The 21,923-nt window shown below is 48.0% G+C and overlaps 3 protein-coding genes and 1 long non-coding RNA gene across 10 annotated transcripts in view; 3 read left to right on the top strand and 1 right to left on the bottom strand.

Moving 5' to 3' along the window:
* The first annotated feature begins 124 nt into the window (after window positions 1-124).
* purg (purine-rich element binding protein G) lies at window positions 125-5,156 on the top strand. The gene has a single exon (XM_057018684.1). The coding sequence runs from the start codon at window positions 502-504 to the stop codon at window positions 1,528-1,530; it is 1,029 nt and encodes a 342-aa protein (XP_056874664.1). The 5' UTR covers window positions 125-501; the 3' UTR covers window positions 1,531-5,156.
* Window positions 5,157-5,730: 574 nt separating this feature from the next.
* Window positions 5,731-18,146, top strand: slc38a9 (solute carrier family 38 member 9). Of its 5 annotated transcripts, none has more exons than XM_057019140.1 (16): window positions 5,758-5,812; window positions 5,886-5,947; window positions 7,828-7,939; window positions 9,676-9,805; window positions 10,563-10,681; window positions 10,756-10,819; window positions 10,956-11,049; window positions 11,749-11,919; window positions 12,286-12,345; window positions 12,663-12,869; window positions 13,111-13,218; window positions 14,623-14,729; window positions 14,856-14,969; window positions 15,894-16,042; window positions 16,758-16,847; window positions 17,173-18,146. In XM_057019140.1, exons 3-16 carry the CDS (start codon window positions 7,842-7,844, stop codon window positions 17,336-17,338), a joined length of 1,677 nt encoding a protein of 558 aa, XP_056875120.1. In that variant the 5' UTR covers window positions 5,758-5,812; window positions 5,886-5,947; window positions 7,828-7,841; the 3' UTR covers window positions 17,339-18,146. The 5 variants fall into 5 exon arrangements, with proteins under 5 accessions (XP_056875122.1, XP_056875119.1, XP_056875118.1 ...); XM_057019141.1 differs by having other exon boundaries at window positions 5,767-5,797; window positions 5,903-5,947; XM_057019139.1 differs by having other exon boundaries at window positions 5,734-5,947; window positions 7,832-7,939.
* LOC130517337 (uncharacterized) lies at window positions 17,527-19,315 on the bottom strand. Its single transcript, XR_008947700.1, has 2 exons — window positions 17,925-19,315; window positions 17,527-17,813 (listed from the first exon to the last, which is right to left on the bottom strand). It is a non-coding gene; the product is annotated as an uncharacterized LOC130517337 (long non-coding RNA).
* Window positions 19,316-19,866: 551 nt separating this feature from the next.
* Window positions 19,867-21,923, top strand: part of nrg1 (neuregulin 1) — an 18,159-nt gene continuing 16,102 nt past the window's right edge. Inside the window, exons 1-2 of one of the 3 annotated variants that reach the window (XM_057018901.1) lie at window positions 19,867-20,158; window positions 20,237-21,153. In XM_057018901.1, the coding sequence (XP_056874881.1) occupies window positions 20,469-21,153 (685 nt within the window). In that variant the 5' untranslated portion in view covers window positions 19,867-20,158; window positions 20,237-20,468. The remainder of the gene's footprint in view (window positions 20,159-20,236; window positions 21,154-21,923) is intronic. The other 2 variants (XM_057018900.1, XM_057018899.1) reach the window with 2 other exon arrangements.

Here is a 21,923-nt window from a genome sequence, read left to right as displayed (position 1 = left end):
TGCTGCTGTGCTGCTGCTGCTCCTCTGATGCTGCTGCTGCTACTGTTGCTCCTCTGATGCTGCTGCTGCTGCTACTGCTGTGATGCTGCTGCTTTCATATGAATCTGTCCCTAACATGTTTGCATCAGGTTGAGGATGTGTAACCCCCCCCCTTCTGTCATACATGTAATTTATGTGTTGCATGAATGATGTGTGCGAGGACCGGTTTCCCTGGAATCTTGGGAGTCACAGATGCACTAATGTCTCTTTAACTGAGGTATTCTCAGGACGGAGGGGGGCGGGCGGGTTCAGCGGGTTCATGTAGTATTGGACGCCGCCTCCCATCTGCTGGATGCTGCCTCGGCTCCCCGCTCCGGGTATCTATGAGCTACTGGAGGGGCTGAACGTCCACAGGGGCGCAGCTGCCATTTTTAGGTCGTTGGTGACACGCGGATCACTTCTCCCGTGATCGTGTCAGTGTGATGGGGAAGCGTCTCTGCGCAGCTGTCTAACACCGGAATCATGATGACTGATGGATGTTGCAGGGCCATGGACAGAGGCAGGAAACCCGCATCCGACGCTCTCCACCGAGCCGCGTACGCGCAGCAGCAGTACGCGCCGAGCGGCATGCAACAGCCGGGCAACGGCATCCAGGAATTGGCGTCCAAACGGGTGGACATCCAGAAGAAACGCTTCTACCTGGACGTCAAGCAGAGCGTGCGCGGGAGGTTCCTGAAGATCGCGGAGGTCTGGATCGGACGAGGCCGCTACGACAGCATCAGGAAGAGCAAACTGACGCTGTCAATGTCAATGGCGCCCGCGCTCCGCTACTGCCTGGGAGACTTCATCGATTATTACGCCCGGATCGGACTGCGGGGGGCGGCAGCAGCTCCGCAGCTCGATGAGCACAACAGTGACGCTCAGGGCCGCGGGCACGAATCCCGCAGGGGCCCCCAGGAGCCGCGGACGATGCTGTCTCCGACCTGCTCCGCCGCGTCCGACGACCATTCCCACCGCGTCCTGAAGAGCGAGTTCATAGAGAGAGACAACAGAAAGTACTTTCTGGACCTGAAGGAGAACCAGAGAGGCAGATTCCTCCGGATTCGACAGACGGTCAACAAAGGACACGGCACGATGGGCTACTACGGCCAAGGCATCGAGCAGACCATCGTCCTGCCGGCCCAGGGGCTGATCGAGTTCCGAGACGCGCTGTCGCAGCTCATCGAGGACTACGGAGAGGAAGAGATGGACGACTGCGGCCCAGCCGTGGCCCGGAACCACGACGACCACCCCGCGCTTCCAGAAGCGGCGTCCTTCCGGGTGGACAACAAGAGGTTTTACTTTGACGTCGGCTCCAACAGGTACGGGATCTTCTTAAAGATCAGCGAGGTTCGGCAGCCCTACAGAAACACCATCACGGTCCCGCTGAAGGCCTGGGCCCGCTTCGGAGAGAATTTCATCAAGTACGAGGAGGAGATGAGACGAATCTTCTCCTGTCACAAAGAGAAGAGGACAGACGGACGGCAGGACAGCGAGGAACACAAGGACTGACCGACAGTTATCCCGCTGTACCAGGACCCGACCCGGACTGGAACCTGACTGCTGACCTGACTGACCTCCCTCTCAACACACACACCTCATGGCAAACTGGTGGGACTGGAGTGTGTCCTGCTCTCACTGATGTTCAGACCAGTCTGAGGCACCGGTCCTGTTCCTGCTGAAGCCTCGTGGTCGGTGCCGACCCGGCCGCCAGTCGGGTTTCTTACGTTCCTGCTTTGTTTAAAGTGTTTAACACATTTCAGTATCTGTCCATCACAAAACAACCATTCAAAGTTCCAAACGTAAAAAAAAAAAACGGTGTTAACTGTACAAAAGTATATTTTTATAATTGAAATCATCGTGAAATTACAATGAAGCGAAGGTGTGAGGAGCTGTTAGAGGACGGGGAAACATCACACCTGTGAGGGTGTCTCTGCCACATCTGTGGTGGACGCTTCCTGTCTCATGTCCTTGAGGACTTGTAGCAGGTTTGCATTGAAAATGCTTTTGATCGGGTTCATCTGCTTCACCAGTACTGTTCATACTGGGAGTACTGGGCGGGTCTTCTGAGCAGAGGCTCATTCTATTGTTTTGGTGGATTTTTAATTTTTGTTATTCGAACCAGGAGAAATCCTGTTGAGCAGGACAGACGGCAGCAAATCCAAAATTTCCCATTAAAACACAAGAAGAACCAAGTGTGTGTTGAGGAGTCGGCTCCCACAAGTCTGGAACAAATCTGGAACAAATGCTGGTGCCTGAGAGTAACATCTACAGGCCGTTGGTTGGAAGATTCTGGTTTATGATTCACTTCGATCCAACTTTATTTATACAGCATCTGTTACAGTTCAGTCTTTACAGAGTTTCACCCACAAACAAGCTGCAAGTGGCAGGAAGAACCCTGGAGCAGCACCAGGATCATGTGGAGGGACCCCCCACCTGCTCATGGACAGATGGGTGAAGGAGAAGAAGGAGTGATAGACCTGGGAGGAAGGACAGAAGGTGGAGAGGAACAACTACAACATGAAACTACAGCCCGGGATGAGTGTAATTACACAAGAGCCCATCTGACCATATCTGACTGTTTCTGAAGGTGAAACTCCGGGTGGAGGCTCAGTGGGGCTGGAGGTCAGGATGAAGGGAGAGATCATTCCAGACAGGAGAGCAGAGCTTCATTAGCCTGTTAGCATCATGGCTAGTTTACAGTCATTGTTAGCAGAGATCAGCTGATGCTAACTTCAAAGCTTTATTCACAGCGAGAGTCCTCTAACACTCAGCAGACCTGGTTCCTCCCATCAGCCCTCTAGAACTTGGAAGATGACAAGTCCACAAGCAGGAGGAGACGGTCAGAAGATAGCTACGTGTTGTCTGGTCATGTCCTCGGTTCACAGCGTGATTAAGAAATGACAGATAACACGAACAGTGGAGGCCAAGATCAGGTCTGGAAGACCAAGAAGAATCAGAGAGAACCAGTCAGAACCCTATCTGAGTGCAGAAGACCTCCAGGAAGGTCTGCCAGCCTCTGGAGGTGTGCTTGACATGACCTTCATGAAGAGTGGTCAGGAGAACACCTCTCCTGCATCCTCACCACAACCTTCAGCATCAGAAGTTGCTAAAGAACAACCAGGAGCTTCTACCAGAACTCTGCTGCTGCTGCTGTTGCTGTGAGAAAAAGTGTGTTTGGAGAACAAGGGACACAGAATCTGTTGAGAGGAACATCTGTCTTACCCTAAAAAATGACTAGATTGTGTTATTTTTCTGAAAATGTGGTCAGAGCTCATGTTCAAGATTGTTTTCACCAAACTGGGATGTTTGCTGAGTGAGCGAGGAGAAGATGGAGGCAAAGTAATCAGATTACAAACCTACCAGACTGACTCTATCTATCTATCTATCTATCTATCTATCTATCTCTATCTATCTATCTATCTATCTATCTATCTATCTATCTATCTATCTATCTATCTATCTATCTATCTATCTATCTATCTATCTATCTATCGTAGAGTTTAAAGCACAATTTATTTGATAAAGAATATAATGTATGATAGTCTATGAAAGTCTTTGAGGATGTTCAGATTTAAATTTTAGTGCAACATCAGTCCTACACATGACTCATAGAAGCACTTTAAGCAGAAGCAGCGATGTTCTGTTGAGGTTCTGTTGCTTTGGTCCAAGTGACAATCATAAGTGGTTGGACTGGGTCGTCTCTTGTATTAGAGCAGCTGTGATCAGACAAACAGCAAATTAGTGTGTGTGTGTGTGTGTTCCACTTTTGGAGCAGAAGAACAGCAGAAGGTGAACGTGTCCAGCAGACAGACTGCAGAACCTTCTGGATGAGATCACTGTCAGAAAGACCCCAGAGCAGCCTGGAGAACCCTCCTTGATGACATCTGAGGGTCAAGACCCCCCTTGGTTTACAGAGGGTCCACGAGTGATGAGGGAGGTCTGACAGTCACACAGTCAGTCAGCAAACAGGAAGAAGCTGAGCCGAAACATCAAACCTGATGATTTCACTGATGAAACACACACACACACAGATGACTGGGTGACTGCTGGATGGCTGGAACTGATCTGCTGATCTGAGATTAGATTTTAATCTTGGGAAAAATCCAACTAAAGCTCCTTTAGGTGTGTAACTATGTCAACAGGAGCAGGAAGTGTAGATGTGAGCGTGGTTGGGGGAGGAGTATCCTGAACATGGTCTGCTAACCAAGGTCCAACCCTGATGCCTTAAAGCACCTTCACATGTTGACTCACTCTCTTGTTTTAGTGTGTTCTGAAGTCCAGTGGTGGGAAAAGAGAGCCAAGGATGTGAAAGTGCTTGTTCTCCTTAACGGTGGAGTTTTGACTGCCTGCTGTGGCTGTGAGCGTTCCAAGTGTTTGTTCCTCTGTGGTGGACGTGAACGTCTCCTCTGAACATCCAAGGTGCTTCAGATCTTCACCATCTGGCTTTTGGAGGAGGTGTTGGTGTTTCGTCATCTTTCAAAGACAGTGAACAATGTTGTATAACTAGATAAATGTAATGTAAGATTTTGATGTGGATTGTAGTCTTGTAGTATGAGACTTGAAAACAAGGACATTTTGTACTATAGCACTTTTCTTTATGTGTACTGTATTAGCTTCTAATGTACATGGACTGTTGAACTTTATCAAAACTCAACACTTGCCTTTGGAAGTGATGACTAAGAAAACACAGATTAGCGTGTGTGCATGCCAGTGGTTGGGCTCTAGTGTCATAGCAGAGTATCAATAAACATGGTGCTATACGATATATAAAGGTGCTTCTATGGAACCCAACTAAATGCATGCACAAGAGGAACTCTGAAAAGAAGACAAGAAAATAAATCTATCAAGTAGCTCTTCTTCCCAAAGATATAGAACATTTAATTTCTTTTTGTGATCATGTCAGTCCTTCACATTAGGGGGTCAGGGTAATCCTAATCCTAACCCCCCAACCCTAAACCCCCAACCCACGTCACCCTGATGTGATGGGACGAGCCCAAGGGGAACAAAGGGAACTGAAACAGACTTCCTGACCTGAGACCAGACCTCTGACCGGTTAGAGATTGTTGATGAAAAACAAAGTGACATTTAATGTTGTCTTTCTTATTGCACTGTTCATTAAACAACGTCCAACTCAAGATGCTTCCACCCTTTCTGTGAAAGTCTTCTGCATGACTTAAATGAAAGGTGTTTTTACTACATTTTATTACTCTCAGGCTTTCTTCAGATCTGAAACCTTCCATGTTGGATCATTCACGTCATCCTGAAGTTCTCGTGCTGAACTCTGGTCTGTAGAGCACAAATGTTTGTGTATCTAGAGGATCTAATCCTGTTCACCCAATAACAGAAGCTGAGCAAAAGATCAATCAAGGCTGGGGTCAACCAGAGTGGACCTAGAAGACAAGAAAAGAAGAGAATTCTGTGTCCCTTATGTTGTTTCTTTCTTCGTCCATCATTACATCATGGTGTCAATTTCAGAAAATAAGTTTTCAAATTTTAATTTTTTTGGAAGGTAAATTGATTATTTTCTCGAGTCTTTTTACAATAGCTCAACAAAACAGTCTTCCTTTGCATTTCTTGTTTTTAATTTCATCTTTGAATGAATTTTGCTCTTTGTAAGATGGTGTAATTTTCTACTCCTCACCAGATCGTGGCGGTAATGCGCAGTCACGCTTGCTAACCGCTATTAAGTGACGAAAGAAGAAGGAGCAGCAACAACAGCAGAAGAAGAAGCATCAGAAGTAGCAGGAAGCCGCAGCAGAAGAAGAAGCAATCAGAAGTAGCAGGAAGCCGCGGCAGAAGAAGAAGGAACCACAACAACACTAACAACAACAGAAGAAGACGCATCAGCAGTAGCAGGAAGCCGCAGCAGCAGAAGAAGCAGCAGCAGCTCGTGGGTGGCAGCTTTGATTGTTATTTTTCAGCAGAAGTGAGTCCGATAGTTCATCATATTATCATCATTTCTCTTTTCTGGTCGCGTGTTATTTTTTTAATTTTAATTAATATTTATGTAACTACCGTTTCATGCAGGTGTGATTTAAGTTTGTTGACAGTTGTTCCTCTAAGATGAGCTGGAAAAGACAAATATGCTTAGATTTGATTATATTTGTGTTTTCAGAGCTAAAGAAGATCTTTTTAGGATAATGGACTATAACATTTTCTAATGACTAATTATATTTCTTATTCTTCAATCAATTATTTATACTCCATTTAAAACGCATTTATCAAATCAATGTACACATCAATTAAGAATCCTTTATATTATTCTACTAACACACAGCAGATAATATGTTGCTTAGCAAACTATTTTCTGGTCTCATTTTGAGTATTAGACACTTGTTTTCGACGTCACATGAATCTGGTCTGACTGCTGAGCTGATTCTAATGTTGGTTCCACCAAGAAACTCAGACGTCCAGGCTGGAGGTTTGGGTCCAGACCCAAAGAACCACCCAAGTGACCTTCATTCAAATTTGAAAGGTGTCAAGTTTGTTTTGGAGACTGGACCGTGATTTGTGGGTCTTCCAAAGCCCAGCGGGTGGAGTGTGTTTTCTATCGTCCTGTTGTGGACCAGGTCAATATCGGAGCTGCTGACGTATGTGGAGAAAGAAGTTTGACACCGAGCTGCTGAAACAGGCGCCCCCTTCCCTCATGAGCCTGTGGCCTGTTTGACTTCATCCGCAGCTCTTGAGCATCGTGAAGCAAATCCTTTTGCTTTTATAAAGTTTTAGATTAGGCTGTAACTTTCTGTGGGAAAACATTCCAACACCATCAGCACTGCTGGAATCTGCTGATAAGTGAGATGGTCCAGCTCTCCTCGAACCCAGTCTACCACCCAAGGCTGGACATTTTGTCCCTGCTCACCGTCTAATAGCCTGTCTTACACCCTTTACAAAGTCCTTTTGTCCCCCTGGTTGTTCATCAGACTAGACCACCTTCTTCCATTGCTCTGTGGCCCAGTTCTGATGCTCCTATGACCAGGGGTCAGCACTGGTCTGACTGGTCTGCAGCCATGGACTGTGATCCACTGTGTTTCCTGACACCTGTCTGTCAGAACCAGCCCCAGCTTCTTCAGCAACAGTAGCTGGTCTGCTGGAGAGGACCACACATGAACCTGATGCAGGTTCTCCTAGAGTACTTGTGCAAGAGCTTGAAGGATCTGGACAAGGTTTGATGATTGGTTAATATCCTGAACACATGGATGGACTTTGGCTGAGGACCGTGGGTCTTGGCTCCATCTTGAAGAACCCTGCTGTTCTTATAGATTCTTCATCTTCTGGGCCACTGGAGCGCCTTCTCACAGTCTTGCTTCTTAGTTGATATCTTGGCAGTTTCACGAGTGAACAATATAATGTCTCCTGACTGTTGTGAACAAGGTGTACTTTGGACACGCAGTCATGTGATTGGTCATTTGATTTCACCCACTGTAGCTGTTGTTGTTTTTAACCCTTCGCCTTTCCAAGACCGTTACTTTAACCTCATAAATACCAGTGAGACTAAAAAATAACCTTTACCCACTCGTGCTGTTGTCCAGGTTGCTGTGTTCAAATGTTTTATGGTGTTGCAGCTGTTTTTGTGTTATGCTGTAGAATTTAATCCAGGATAAATATAGGAAGCACCTGTTTATGATTGTGCTGTAAAATCCAGCCCAATGAAAATCACATGATCTCTTTCCTGCCTGCACAGAGCTGAGTGCGAAATGATGCCTCCAAAGTTTTTCTTTCGTGTTTTTGCTGCACTGTCGCCACCACACCAGTAAACATGATGCAAATGTGAACTGGTCAACAAGCCTTTCTGTGGTTTCCTCCCAGTCAGGTAATGAAAGATGGAGGACGACTGTAGACCCCTGCTGAGCACCGAGTACGTGGGAGAGAGCTGCTCCAACAGAGACTCCACAGAGTCGTTGGACAGCAAGATTAAAAGGTACACACACACACACTCACACACACCTCATTGAAATGACCTTCTGAATGTGTCAGTCTAACAGAGGAGTGAAACAGGAGGTGTATGGGATGCAGGAATGTCCGGCAGGCGTCATGTACTTGTTATTTCATGACATGAGGACATTAAAGTCCAACGTGCTGCTGCCATAATGTGGCTGTTCCAGCGCCTGTGAGGGTGTGACCTCAGCGGATGGGCGCCTGTGGGGAAGAGGCTGTTTCTGTTTATGGAAGTGTGAGCAGCATCTTCTGTGGGGGCTGAGTGATGTCACAGCCTCTGGTCTTCAGTGAGATATCTCAGGGGGACGGAGACACCAATGGTTCCCTGTGCAGTCCTCAGGATCCTCTGCGGTGCTGCTGTCAGTGACCATCCTGGTTCCATCTGTGGGGCTGGGGTTAGGCATGTGCTTCAGATTGCTGGGTCCTCCTCAGGCTTCTGTCAGATCCTCTTCACCAAACCAGCAGATGTAACGGTCCACTCCAGGTCCTGACTGACTCGGAGAGCCAGGAAGTTAAAGGGGGGCACAAACACTCCACCTCCGGTCCCTCTACCATCAGTGGCAGGAGCATTTCCTGTCTTTTTACTGTTTTACTCCCTCAGTTCTTAGTCTCAGTTTTTAGCTTTTATACCTTTTATCCCATTTACTGTTTCAGTCCTTCAGTTTTTAGCTCCAGTGTCTCCTCATGGTGTTTCCTCATGGGGGCCTGCCAGGCTGGGAGATGTTTCCGGTCTACCGCTGGGGGTGCTGTCCCATTGTCGACCATGGACTGGGTGGTTAGGGGGCTCTGTGCTTTGGTGTGGAGCCTCCGGTCTGTCCGGGTCGGGCTGGTCTTTGTGGCGGTACCGCCTGTGGTCACGGACCGTGACCTCCCTCGGCCTGGTGGGCCTCCAAAGGTGGCGTCTCCTTCGCCTCAGGTCTCGGTGCCCAGCCATGTCTCAGCTTGTCTAAGCTTGTTTGTGTGTGTGGGTGTGTGTGTAAGTGTGTTGTATGCATGTGTGTGTGTGTGTCCTTTTCTTGATTCTCTTGTTCTCTTTGCTGTTTTTATCCTTTGTGAGGCACTTTGTGCTACCTAGCGTATGAAAAGTGCCATATAAATAAAGATTGATATTGATATTGATATTGATATTTGATAAGCTCCCGGTGTCTCCGATGTTTATGCTCAGGATTAGGGTTTGTCATGTGTGCGAGGGGGTGGGGGCAGGGTTCAGGCCATGTGTCCCTAGTCCCACAGCGTATGAGGAAGACTCTGACCCACGTTGGTTCTTTACTGGGGGTCTGGTCTCACCGGGCCTGGAGGCAACCACCAGCTACATCTGCTCAAGGGTCACTTCTGTTTTTGGTGTCTGCTGGTTCATCATCATCTTTGCTGACTGATCTTGTTGCTAAGGGTTTCTGCACACTGTGCTTCCTGTACGTAGCTGACACGTCAGCATCACACACACACACACGTGTGTGTGTGATGCTGACGTGATGCTGACGACCTGTGTGCATGTGTGTGTGTAGGTATAAATGTGTTTAGGTCTCATTTACTTCAGAGTTTAGTTTGGTATTTCACAGCTATGGAGCACACAGACACACACACTCATACATGCACACACACGCATACATGCACGCCACAAACCACTTCCTGTTTCATTTTCAGCTTGAAACTGTTTAAGTTGCTGCATGGAACAACGCTAATGCTGCTATGTGCGTGCGTGTGTGCGCGTGTGTTTAGGCCCTTCCACGTTGAACCCAGGAACATCGTTGATGATGCCCAGCAGGAGAGAGTGTCTGCAGAAGCTGCCATCCTCAACAGCAGAGTCCACTACTACAGCCGGTTGACTGGCTCCTCTGACAGGCTGCTGGTACTGAACGTCTCTACTCAAATGATTGTTGCCCCGCTAGTGCTGACCCACATAGACGGGATGCATCACCCTTCACAGCACTAGAGTGCAGCAGGCGAGCACCGAGCGTTCGGTCAGACGCACCACATAAGATGTTTGTGTATCACAACTGTGGCAAAGTACTTGGAGTACTGCATGGGTATGATTGGAACTACGCCACGCTTAGCTACTGTAGTGTTGCCAAAACCTCCATTTGAAGCTCAAATCTTGGTTGGCCCCCTGCAGCTGTTCTAAACCTATAACAACACGTCACCTTTCTTTTGGCTCAAATCCCAAGATGGATTTCTGAGAGTCCCAATTCGTTTTTTAGATCACTTCAAATGAAAGAACCCTTTTTAAATGTCTGTTAAAAGTCTACACGTACAAACAGTCGAGATGGGCGATGTCCAAACCCTCCACAACGTGAGTAAGCTGCTCCTCACGAGCACCTTTGGTGATGTTTACATTGAGCCATTAAGTCTGGGAGAGAGAGTCTGTAAGAGAGAAACAGGGAGGAACCTGGATACCTTTGAAAAGGGACATTTCTAGAAAATGAGGATCCCTGCTGGAGATCCACCTGATCCTTCAGAGTCACAACAATACAATGGCATTGGGGAAACCTCCATCTAAATATTGTTTAGTCGTAGAACATCAACTTCAATATCATTACAGGCTTTTAATTGTTTTGTAAAGATGCCATATAGCTGGTGCTTCTGGTAACGGTCTGCTTTTGCTCCAGAGTCCTCCAAATCACGTGATTCCACAACCAGAGGAGATCTATATCTACTCCCCCCTCGGTACTGCTTTTAAAGTAAGAAGCTCTGAGTCTTCGTCAAAGAACCCGAGTATCGTCACCATGTAAGAGCCTCAAATATGAACTGGAGCCTCGTCTTTGACGCACGACGGAAGCTTGATTCTTCTGCTCTTCCCAGATTTGCTGTTTGGAACACAATGATGGGAACATCGATACTCAGCATCCCTTGGGGAATAAAGCAGGTGAGCTCTCCACTGAATTGTTTCGGTAGTCCTACAGTCGGGGGGTGGGAACCCCGACGTTGGTGTTCCAGAGCCAGAAGCCCTCACAGTCAGCTGCATTCTCCTAAAGGTGACCAGTCTTTGTTTGTGCTTTTAGGCTGGTTTTACTCTGGGGATCCTCATCCTGATCTTTACCGGCCTGCTGATGCTCTACTGCTGTTACATTGTCCTCCACTCACCAAAGTCAATACGTGAGTCTTCAGCACGTTTATGTTACAACTGAGATGATTATTGATCATTACTGAGCAGAGATATGTTGCTGGGCAGAGGCTGATGCTTCCTGTGAGGTCGATCCAGTCAGAGCTGCGTCTGTGTGGCTAATCAGCTGGTCTGATGTTAGCACACGTGACCTGCCATTGGTTTAGCTCTACTGTGAGCCTCATTAGAGGCCCGTAGGCTCCTCTGACCTATCGGCCTTCCTGAACCAGCTGACATGATTGGTTCAAATCTACCTAGACAGCATTGTTCTGTAAACCTAGAGTAAATCCTTCATCATGAAGGTGCCCATGAAGGGTGCCCATGAAGGGCTGCTGATAGACCAGGGTGGTCTATCAGCAGCCCCCTGCAGCAGAGCCTCCACTAACCCTCCAAAGACCATTTAACCCCCCAAATCCACACGAGGATCCCACAGAATCCATGTCTGAGCAAGTTCTGTCATCCACCTGTGTCCTCCAGCGTGGACCAAAGATTCTCTTCCTTTGGTCTCCTGGAAAACTGAAAGAATAATGTTGAATATTGTTTCTGAAAACAACAAATCGTTGTTATAAATAAGTGCTGCTAAATACAGAGTGAGAGGGTGTTTTAAATTCATGCCTGTGTTTATTGTGTGGACGTCCTACAGAATGAGACAGTGATTGGTCTGTTGTTTTCTATGTCTCTGTTTTGTCCAGCTTATGTGGACACGTCCAACTGGGAATTCCCTGATGTTTGCAGGTTCTACTTGGGCAAGTTTGGCCAGTGGTCCAGCCTGGTCTTCTCAATGGTGTCTCTTATTGGAGCTATGGTCATCTACTGGGTACTCATGTCCAACTTCCTCTACAACTCTGGACAGTTTATCTACAGTGAGTCCTCCTTTAACTGCAGAAAGAAGGTGTCACAAACATTTCTCCTAGTACATGCTCCATTTTAGAAAATGTTTTATTCCAAACACCAGATTAGCACAAAGCAGTTCTCAGAGGCACAGCAGGGGTCCAGTTGAAGAAGGTCTACAGAGACCATTAGTGCAGGTGGGAATTAACATCTGTGGAGGAAGACATAAGTACAGGTGGTCATTATGGAGGGGGGAGAGAACCCACTGGGAGGAACCAACAACTGCTTCTGTGTGGAGATGTCAGTGAAAGTTGAAGACAGCAGAGACACCAGGGTTTTTTGTCCAATGCCCAAAACGTCTCTTCTTTATTCTGATGTGTGATTTTCTCTGTCTGCAGATTACGCTAATCACATCAACGTGTCAGACGCCACCTTGGGAACCAACGGCTCTGAGAAAGGTGCAGCAGCTTACTGTCACCTGTATGTGTGTTAATGAGTGCATCCACAGCCTCAAAGATGATCCCTTCGTAACATTTCTTTCCATCTTCATCCGACCTTCTGCTCCAGATGTTTTGCATCTGTGTCTACGTACGTCTGTATGATGTACATTGTGCAATTAACAAGAGAAGCCTGCACACCTGTGTGACGGTGGCAGGCGTCAGTAGTGTGTAAGCTGTGTGTCCATGGTGGACCTGACAACTGGACTTGTCTAGATGTTCACTGCTCTCCTCTGAACTCTGTGAACTGACTCTCTAACCGTTGATCTGTCCCACAGTCATCTGTCCGAACCCGAACAGCGACTGGGGAGGAAACTCCACCCACGAAATGCTTCTCCTCACCAACAGCGGCAACACATCCGACATCAGCTCCTTCGGACACTGGTGGAGTAAAACCAGCACCGTCCCTCTGTACCTGATCGTCCTGCTCCTGCCGCTGCTCTGCTTCCGCTCTGCCGCCTTCTTTGCCAGGTTCACCTTCCTGGGTAATGGAAACCATCAGGTCGTATATCAGAAACCAGCTGAAGAGCAGCAGAGAGCTCATGAAGTAAAAATAGCTGAAACAATCCAGAGAATCAGAACAGACAATGAAACTTGATAAAAAAAGTCTTTAAAGCCACAAAAGTAAATCAGCTTTTGATGTTTCTCACTGCTTTACATTCATTCATTCATTCTTCCACCTCCTCTCTGGCCTGATTAGATGTTCACCTGATCTTCTGCTTGTAGGCACCTTGTCTGTGATTTACCTGATCGCCCTGGTCACTGTCAAAGCCGTCCACCTGGGCTTCCACCTCGACTTTCACTGGTTCGACAGGTCTCAGTTCTATGTTCCAGGTAAAGGTTTTTCTGCTTCATTTTGTGTTTTTCCATCTTGAGTGCACAACCAAAGCTCCAGCAGACCTTATCCAGCCTCTACAATACAGCCGGCAGGAGAGAACCTGGTCTAGAAGATCCTGGTGAGGATTGAGGAGGTTCAGGAGTGTTCGGGGAAGGAAGTCAGCTGAGAAGAAAACTGGGAGAACTGAGAGCGGATAGGAGATACAACACAGATACTGGGGAGTTAGGATGGACAACAAGGAGGAGAGAAGGATTTATAAAGCTTGATAAGAAGGAGAGATGGAGCAGGATAGTGATCAGTGATGGAGATGTTCTGACAGCTGCTGGAGTAGAAGATGTGACTGTTGTGGAGCAGGAAGGAGCAGAGTGTAGTCAGGTGAGACACCACTGAAGAGGATGAAGACTGGAAACAGTTGGTCCTGATGACACACCTGTGGAGGGACACAGGTGTCTTCAGGAGGCAGCTGAAGAGGTTCTGATGGAGTTGAGAGTAGAAGAAGCTGACAGATGAACAGACTCGGGACAGGAGGACAAACGAGAACAAGAGGAGGACAGACATGGCATGAGGACAGAAGGAGGACAGAAGTGAATATTTGTGAGCAGCAGGATGGCTTCAAGACGACAGTTAGATGTTGTTGATGGAGACGTACAGAGAAGGTCAGAGAGCTGCTGGGATTCTGTCCTGTAGGACAGTGGTGACGTGTCCTGGAGGTGTGAGAGTGGAGGTCAAGGTGGAGGAAGGACCGCATCAGCTCAGATCTAGAGAGGCGGAGGACTTACTGTCCACAACAATGGAGGCTGTGGAAAAGAGGTGAAGAAGTGTGACGTTTGGAACAGGAGGAGAAAAGAGTCAGCAGTGAAGAAAGAGTATCTGCGAGAATGAAGCTAATGAAGGTGTAGAAACTGGTCTCAGACCAGAGATGGTGTTTTGAGACACTGAGAAGAAGACAGGAGGCAGAGCTGGAGGAGGCAGAGACAAAGGTGAGGAGGTTCTCTCTGGGAGGAGCCAGGATGGCGAGAGGTTAGAGAGGACATGGAGGTAGCTGGTGTGTGGGAGGACTCTCTGGGAGGATCCAATTTTGTCCAGCTGAAAAAATGATGGAAATGCTGAACCCAACCGTAGAAAAGTCTTTACTTTCAAAGCTTTGGGGTAAAAACATTGTTCCTTCCCACTGAGGTTTCACACTCACACCTCTGGTTGGACATTTGTCCAGCATTATCCTAACCCACGATCCTGTGCTGCTGTCTGGTCAAGCGTCATGTTTTGATCTGTTCAGGTTTGCTCTTCAGGCTGCTGCCGGTCTGAGGTCCACCTGCGAGGGATCTGTCTCTGTCCCTCACAGATGGACTCTGAGTCGTCTGTACGTCCTCCTCATATGTCAGCGTTGATGTGTGTTGCAGAGTTCCGGTCGCTGTTCCCTCAGCTGACTGGTGTTCTCACGCTTGCCTTCTTCATCCATAACTGCATCATCACGTTAATGAAGAGCAACAGGCACCAGGAGAACAATGTAGGTCTTTCCTGAGGACGTCGTGTGTCTGCGTAGAAGCAGGAACACATGAGGAACTTTGCTCCTGTCGTATTCGTGTCCTCCAGCCTTCCGTGCGTCCCAGTCAAGGTGTGTTGTTGTTTTCAGGTGCGGGACCTGTCTGTAGCCTACCTGCTGGTGGGCCTCACCTACCTCTATGTTGGCGTGCTGATCTTTGCTGCTTTCCCGTCACCACCTCTGTCCAAAGAGTGCATCGAGCCGGTGAGGCCAGCCTTCCTCCTGTTGGATGACACAGGAAGGTTCCTGTCCTTCATCCAGCACGTTGGTTCTCTCAGTTCAGCAAGAACTCGTGCTCATCTGGTGGCTTTTGACTCTTCAGTCACACACTCATCTGTATACTTCTATCTTTGTGAGGACGTTCATAGATGTAATGCATTCCCACACTCGACCCCTGTCGTTCACACCAGACACAGATTTCTCATTACGCTGTTGTGTAGTTGTAGTTGTGGACTGGAGACTGAAATCTTAAATACATGTTTATCTAATCTTTATTTTTATTATTTTTTAAGTTATCTTTCTCTTTGTGTGTTAATATTTGTGTGGGTGTGTGCGCGCCGCTCATCTCTCTCACTCTCTTTGGATACTGACAAATATATAAACACACACAAAAAATGGAACCACAGTGTCGATTGCCCCATTTTATTTTGAAAATTGATTTATTCTGAAAATTTCCTGGATTCCTTCCTTTGTTCTTTGTTCGGCTTCCTGACTGCAGCTAATTGCGGCGTTTCTTGTCTGGTGTGAACAACATAATCTGTTAACATGGGCGCCGAAACGAAAATACCTCCATTTCGTGGTGCTTGGGCATCCAGTGTGAACCCGGCATGAACCCTGACCCCAACTAACCCCCTGACCCCTGACCTTAACCCTAAAAGTAGCTCGAAAGCCCCAAACAGTCCTTTCCATTTGGAAATGTCCTCACTTTGCTATTAGAAGATGGATTTTGGTACTCAGTACAGAACAAGAACAATCCCCCCTCCCTCTCCCCCCTCTCTCTCTCCCTCTCGCCCCCCTCTCGTCTGTGACCGAGTTCTGTGTTTATGACCACCAGCATGTGTGTGATGTTCTTGGTGAAGCTGACAGGACCCAGCTGTGATGATTAGTCCTGCTTTCTTTGCTCTCCAGAACTTCCTGGATAACTTCCCCAGCAGCGACATCATGGTGTTCGTGGCTCGGTCCTTCCTGTTGTTCCAGATGATCACGGTCTACCCCTTGCTGGGGTACCTGGTGCGCGTGCAGCTGATGGGGCAGATATTTGGCAGTCATTACCCCAGGTAAGGTTCAGCAGCTTGATCCTCTGTGATCATCTCACAGGCCTGGGAATGAGGGTTCCTCACCACATTTCTGCTCCTTCTCCCACCATCCATCCATATACCGTATACACACATCCATTATATACATTATCCATCCATCCATATGTGTATGTGCGTGTACCATAAATTCTGCACTATAAGCCGCACCTGACTACGCTGAAACCTGAGATCTTTATGGTCCACAGAAAGATGATTTTAAATGTTTTAATTCCTAAACGCGGCAGTAACACAGCAGTAAATTGATGTTACAATAACACGGTGGTTAAAACAATAAGGAGCCAACCAGCTGTTGATCGTTGGCCTTTAACTTAAAAGCTGCATTGTCAGCATTTTTTCGTGTGTTATCAATGACACGGGTGTGGACGTGAAAGGCAGAAAGACTCAAGATTATTAAACTAGCATCTCCTCGGCACTTCACCGGAGCTCTTCAACCTCTGTCTTGCTCTTGTGCTGCTAGAGCGCCCTCTGGTGGCCGTCAATACCTATTCAGATTCAGAAAACTTTATTTATCCCAGTGGGACGATTGAGGAAGTCATAAAAATCCATTAATATGCTGCATATTTCTATAAGGTGAGGAATTGAAGCATGGGAAAGTAGTGGCTTATAGTGCAGAATTTACTGTCCATGTATGTGTGTATCTGCTATCAATGGTCTCACTCTGTTCCTGTGTCTTTAGTTTCTTCCATGTTCTGCTGCTCAATCTTACGGTTGTTGGAGCTGGAGTCCTGATGGCCATGTTTTATCCAAATGTTGGCTCTATCATCAGGTAAGCTTCACCTCCCTCTCCTCCTCGACCTCCTGGTCCTCCATCTCCTCCTGGACCTCCCTGACCTCCTCAACCTCCTGGACCTCCCTCTCCTCTTCAACCTCCATCTCCTCCTCGACCTCCCTCTCCTCCTTGAACTACCTCTCCTCCTAGACCTCCTCGACCTCCCTCTCCTCCTCGCTCTGCCTCTCCTCCTTGACCTCCGTCTCCTCCCCAACCTTCCTGACCTCCTCAACCTCCCTCTCCTCCTCGACCTCCCTCTCCTCCTCGACCTCCCTGACCTCCTCGACCTCCTCGACCTGCCTCACCTTTATCATCCCTGCAGGTACTCTGGAGCGACCTGCGGTCTGGCTCTGGTCTTCATCCTTCCTTCCGTGGTGCACGTGATGTCTCTGAGGAGCCGGGGCTTGCTGCGCTGGCCGTCGGTGCTCCTTCACAGCCTGCTCATCCTGCTGGGCGTGGCCAACTTCGTGGCTCAGTTCATCATGTAGGAGCTCGTCACACTTTCAACTTAAACTAGATGATGGACTTTACAGCTGAGAAACAATAATCAGCATTTTAAGGACAAGATTTAAACATGTTTTTATAGGGACCTGTCCTCCTTAAGGAAGATTGTCCCACTTTATTGTTTTATTAATTAATCACATGAGGTCATATGGTCAGTGCTTTTATAGATGTGTTTAAATTAATTTAGTGAACATGGAAAAGCTTGAAGCTAAATGATGGCTGATTTTACTCTGACCTATGTCAAATCTGTCAGATAAAGCAGGTTTGAGCAGGTTTGGGAGTCTAAAACTAACACTGGGCTCAGATGGATCTGAACTCATTGGTTCTGGTATAAAAGGGAAGAAAAGCGGGCTGTAGTGGCTCAGAGCCACGCAGGTCCAGATGCTTCTGAAAGCTCTGATAACCACAGGATGAGCTCAAACAGCAGAATCATGCTGTCGCACAGGAACTGGCGCATTACTGGTGCTCCAAGGTAGTTTTCTCTGTCAACTGGACTGGGTTGTCCAGTCCAGTTGACAGAGAAAACTACCTTGGATACAATGACCTGGATGACTGAGAATTTACACAGACATTACTGGTGCTCACTTTTCAGATTAGTTGCAGAAGGTTTTGAACCTTTGATTGTATATAGAGATTTCCTAAATGAATAATAAGGAAACTGGTTCATGGGTTACTGTGGTGGACGCCATTTTAGCGCTGTAAAACTTTATTGTACAAATGCATGAAAAACCCACCAATCAGGTTGGTGCCTGTATTAGTGCTTTGAATGTCAATAAAGAGTGAAGCCAATGAGCCTTTTGACTCCTCATTAGTCCAACAGGGGCACCAGTATAGCATCGATCACATCTGTGTGTTTGGTATCAGTAGACATGAATGTGAGACAGGCATCAACGGTACCAACCACCAAGAATCAGTCAAAACCAGTCACAGACTGGTGCTGTGCAACAACAACATTTGTAAGAAACGACTCGGGAAAGAAATGACATCAGAGGAGTTTGGAACCAAACTGGACAGTCGGGAGTAACCAGAAGGTCAGAAGGTCCAGACCGAAGCTAAAAGACCTAATGATTCTCTGTTCTCTTGGAACTGACCTTCCCTACGGTACAATATTTAAAGCAGCTGCCATCATCTGGGCTGGAGCTGCACCTCCCTGATGTCATCGAGTTAGGAACACGAACTGTCCTCTCCAGCAACTCGTCTCTTCCTTGCATCAGTTTTAGAATGAACACCCCTCATGTCCACATCCAGACTGCACCATCACTCCCAGTCCTGCTGCACTGGTGTGGGCACAACACTTCAACACTTTCTCTAAAATACTGTATATCCTCAAAAGAAGAAACAGCCAGGGGAAAAAACATTTCAAAAAGTATAAAATGTTGTCTTTGCATATGGGGCTGTCGGCATGGTTATTACATCAGTGGACATATGGAGAGGAAAAGTGATCTGATCATGTGATCAGAGCGCACACAGCTAATCAATTAGCAGCTCTGTAATTGGGAGTGGTAACAGGAAGTGGTCTTTCTCAGATACCATTACTGGTATTAATTCAGCTTGAGGTTTGAGCAGGTCAGCAGTGTCATTGGGAAGTGACCTTGTGAGCAGATGCATCTTATTTAAGCTTATCCTCAGCACATCAGCTGTTAGCCTGTTAGCTCAGCGGGGGTGGGGAAAGAGTTCCTCACCATCCTACACATACGTGTTCTTCAATGCTCTCAATGTTTTTAATGTCCCACAACAGAGAGAGTTTGATGGGGGGCTGAAATATGTGTGGAATAAATGTTAAATGATGTGTGAATTATTTAGACTGGGAGCAGCAATTTGTGCCTTAAATAATAGAGAAATTAAAACCGCCCCCATTTAAAAACTGCTGAGCTTGCATTCTAAAATATGACCAGTTACAAACAACCAGACAGATTCAAACCATGGGAGCAAAACTGGAGGAGGAGGTGAAGGAGGAGCTGGGCGGGGGGGTGGTGGTGGTGGGGGGTGGGGTAAAGGAGATGGGGGAGGTAAAGGAGCCAGGGCAGGTGGAGGAACTGGAGGAGGTGGAGGAGGTCCAGCAGGATATAGACAACTGAGGACCAGATGATCCAGTAGTCAGTCAGTCAGTCAGTCAGTCAGTCAGTCAGTCAGTCAGTCAGTCAGTCAGTCTGTCTGTCTGTCTGTCTGTCTGTCTGTCTGTCTGTCTGTCTGTCTGTCTGTCTGTCTGTCTGTCTGTCTGTCTGTCTGTCTGTCTAGTTAGTTGGGATAAGTACTAGAGTAGAAGACAATCTGCTGGCAATCCTCTTGGGGTGGATCATGTGACTGACTCTGTGTCTCCTTCCTCACGACAAAAAAAACTCACCCTTCAGTATCATCATAATCAATGGGAGTGGTGGGGGGAGTGGTGGGAGGGTGGGGGAGCGTGGGGGAGGGTGGGCACTCTAATTGGATCAACTAAGAACTTGCTTAGCTGGATGCTTTGTGCTATGATTGGTAGCAGCAGACAGGAAGAGAGGAAGGCTGCCCTTCTGAAAGTGGGGGGGTTGAAAGAGGAGAAAGGGGAGTGTCCCATCTTTGCTGCAGCCCTCCCTCCTCCGTCTGAGCTTGTCTTTCTCTCTCTTTGCCCTTACTCATGTGCTGGTGAGGGAGGGCACCTGCCGCTCCCTGATGATTCAGCCTTTCGGCTGGTGGAAGCTCCAGGAGCGGCGCATCATGTCCGTCCTGCCTCTGCAGTGTCTGCTCGCCATGTCCTCTGCGCTCCGGATCCTGCGGCTGCAGCCAGAACCCCTCAGCCGCAACACTGCCTCCTGGGAGCCCCTCAGGTGAGTCCAGACGGCTGCACCGCCCGTTCCCAACAGTGGGAACCTCTGCTAACTCTTCTTTTCTCCTCTCACCTTCAGCAGCTTTCAAGGTTCCTTTTGATGGCCGCGTGTCCTGTGGGCAGCATGACTAAGGATGTGGTCGCTCTGGTCGCTCTGCGCTACTTCCAGGCTGAGAACAAATTGCGCTGAAGACTCTTTTAGCTTCTGTGAATCTGACTCGGCCGCCGGATGAAAGACAGCACTTTGGAGAGCTTCAGTCACTCTGAGATCCCGTTTGAGCCGTGCGGAGACCTTCGCCCAGCTGCGCACCATGACCGAGGGAATGGAGGACTTGGCTGCGGGGCCACCCCCGTCTCCTGCACAAGCCTCCCCCACCAGCTCTACTGGTGATACTGGACAGGTCCCAAAGGAGAAACCGCAAGAGATGGAGCCAATGGCTGAGACGAGGGAGGAGGGAGCTGCTGGAGATGCAGAGGGAGTTGTTAGCCATGATAGGGAGCAGCCTCTGGGAATTGTGGCCTTGCCGGGAACCTGTTGTGTGTGCATAGAAATGGAGCAGATTAACAGCTGCCTGCATTCTGAGAAGATCTGTATTCTGCCCATCCTGGCCTGCCTGCTCAGTTTAGCCCTGTGCACAGCTGGACTCAAGTGGGTTTTTGTCGACAAGATCTTTCAGTATGAGCCCCCCACACACTTAGACCCCAAACCCATGGGACAGGGCCCAGTTCTGGCATCAGTTGACCCCTTGTTGGGACTAACTGTGTCACTTCCTTATTCATCCACATCCACGGTCTCCTCCAGCACCGTCAGAACCGTCACCCAGGGGAGGCCCCACGTCTCCCTGGAGGAGCGATCCACCAGCCGCCCTCACGTGTTCCAGACTGGACAGGTTACTCAGTCGGACCTCTCTGTCACACACGGCTCTGAAACTCCCAGCTTCTCCAAGCAGACGCCTCCCCAGACAACACGGGAATCCAACCACATCCCCACCATGTGTAAGTAGAAGCCAAAGCTCTCGGGTCTCTTTCCAACATGATCTTCTTTCCTTCTTTGAGAAAATAACCTTCAGCTGTGATTACAGTCATTTCCAATGCAAGCCCGGTGCCCCTCACTGATTCTAGGAAGTGTCTTTCCTCGGAATCTTCTGACAGGAGACATGTTGAGACTTGCACTGTAAGCAGAGACGCTATGACTAAGCATCCGACCCAGGCAGCAGTGGACTCCTTTCCTCTTCTATCCTCCCTCTTTAGCTGTTCATGAACCCTGAGATGGTCCTGTAGATGGTGGAGGACACAACCTCCATCTGCAGCTGTGGTACAGGAGACTTCCTGTTTTCTGCCTGTGGTCCCATTCAAGGTCAGAGCATGCTGGAGGCTAATTGATGCCTCCTCCACTGCTCTGCCAGTGGGGAATAGAAGGAGGCTAATAGAGTCTGACCACCGGCAGCTCTGCTGTAGTCACATCTGGGGGCGTGTTCACTCTGAGTGTGTGTGTGTGTGTGTGTGTGTGTGTGTGTGTGTGTGTGTGTGTGTGTGTGTGTGTGTGTGTGTGATGCTGAGCTGAGCAAACAGCAGTCAGTTTATCACTTCTATCTACTGTGGGAGACGTTTGAATGGGTGAGTTTCTCAGTGTTTCCCATCTTTTTGAGCCATTTTTAACTCCTTTATCTTTGTTCGTTTATTCAGTTATTCATCTACAAGTCAACATTTCTGATTGATCAAATTATCAATGATCAAATCTGTTGTTCTACTATATTCATTCAGAA

Source organism: Takifugu flavidus, chromosome 20, assembly GCF_003711565.1.
Source record: "Takifugu flavidus isolate HTHZ2018 chromosome 20, ASM371156v2, whole genome shotgun sequence".
Lineage (NCBI taxonomy): Eukaryota > Metazoa > Chordata > Actinopteri > Tetraodontiformes > Tetraodontidae > Takifugu > Takifugu flavidus.
Note: the sequence above shows the minus strand (reverse complement) of the source record. Positions and strands in the feature narration are given on the sequence as shown.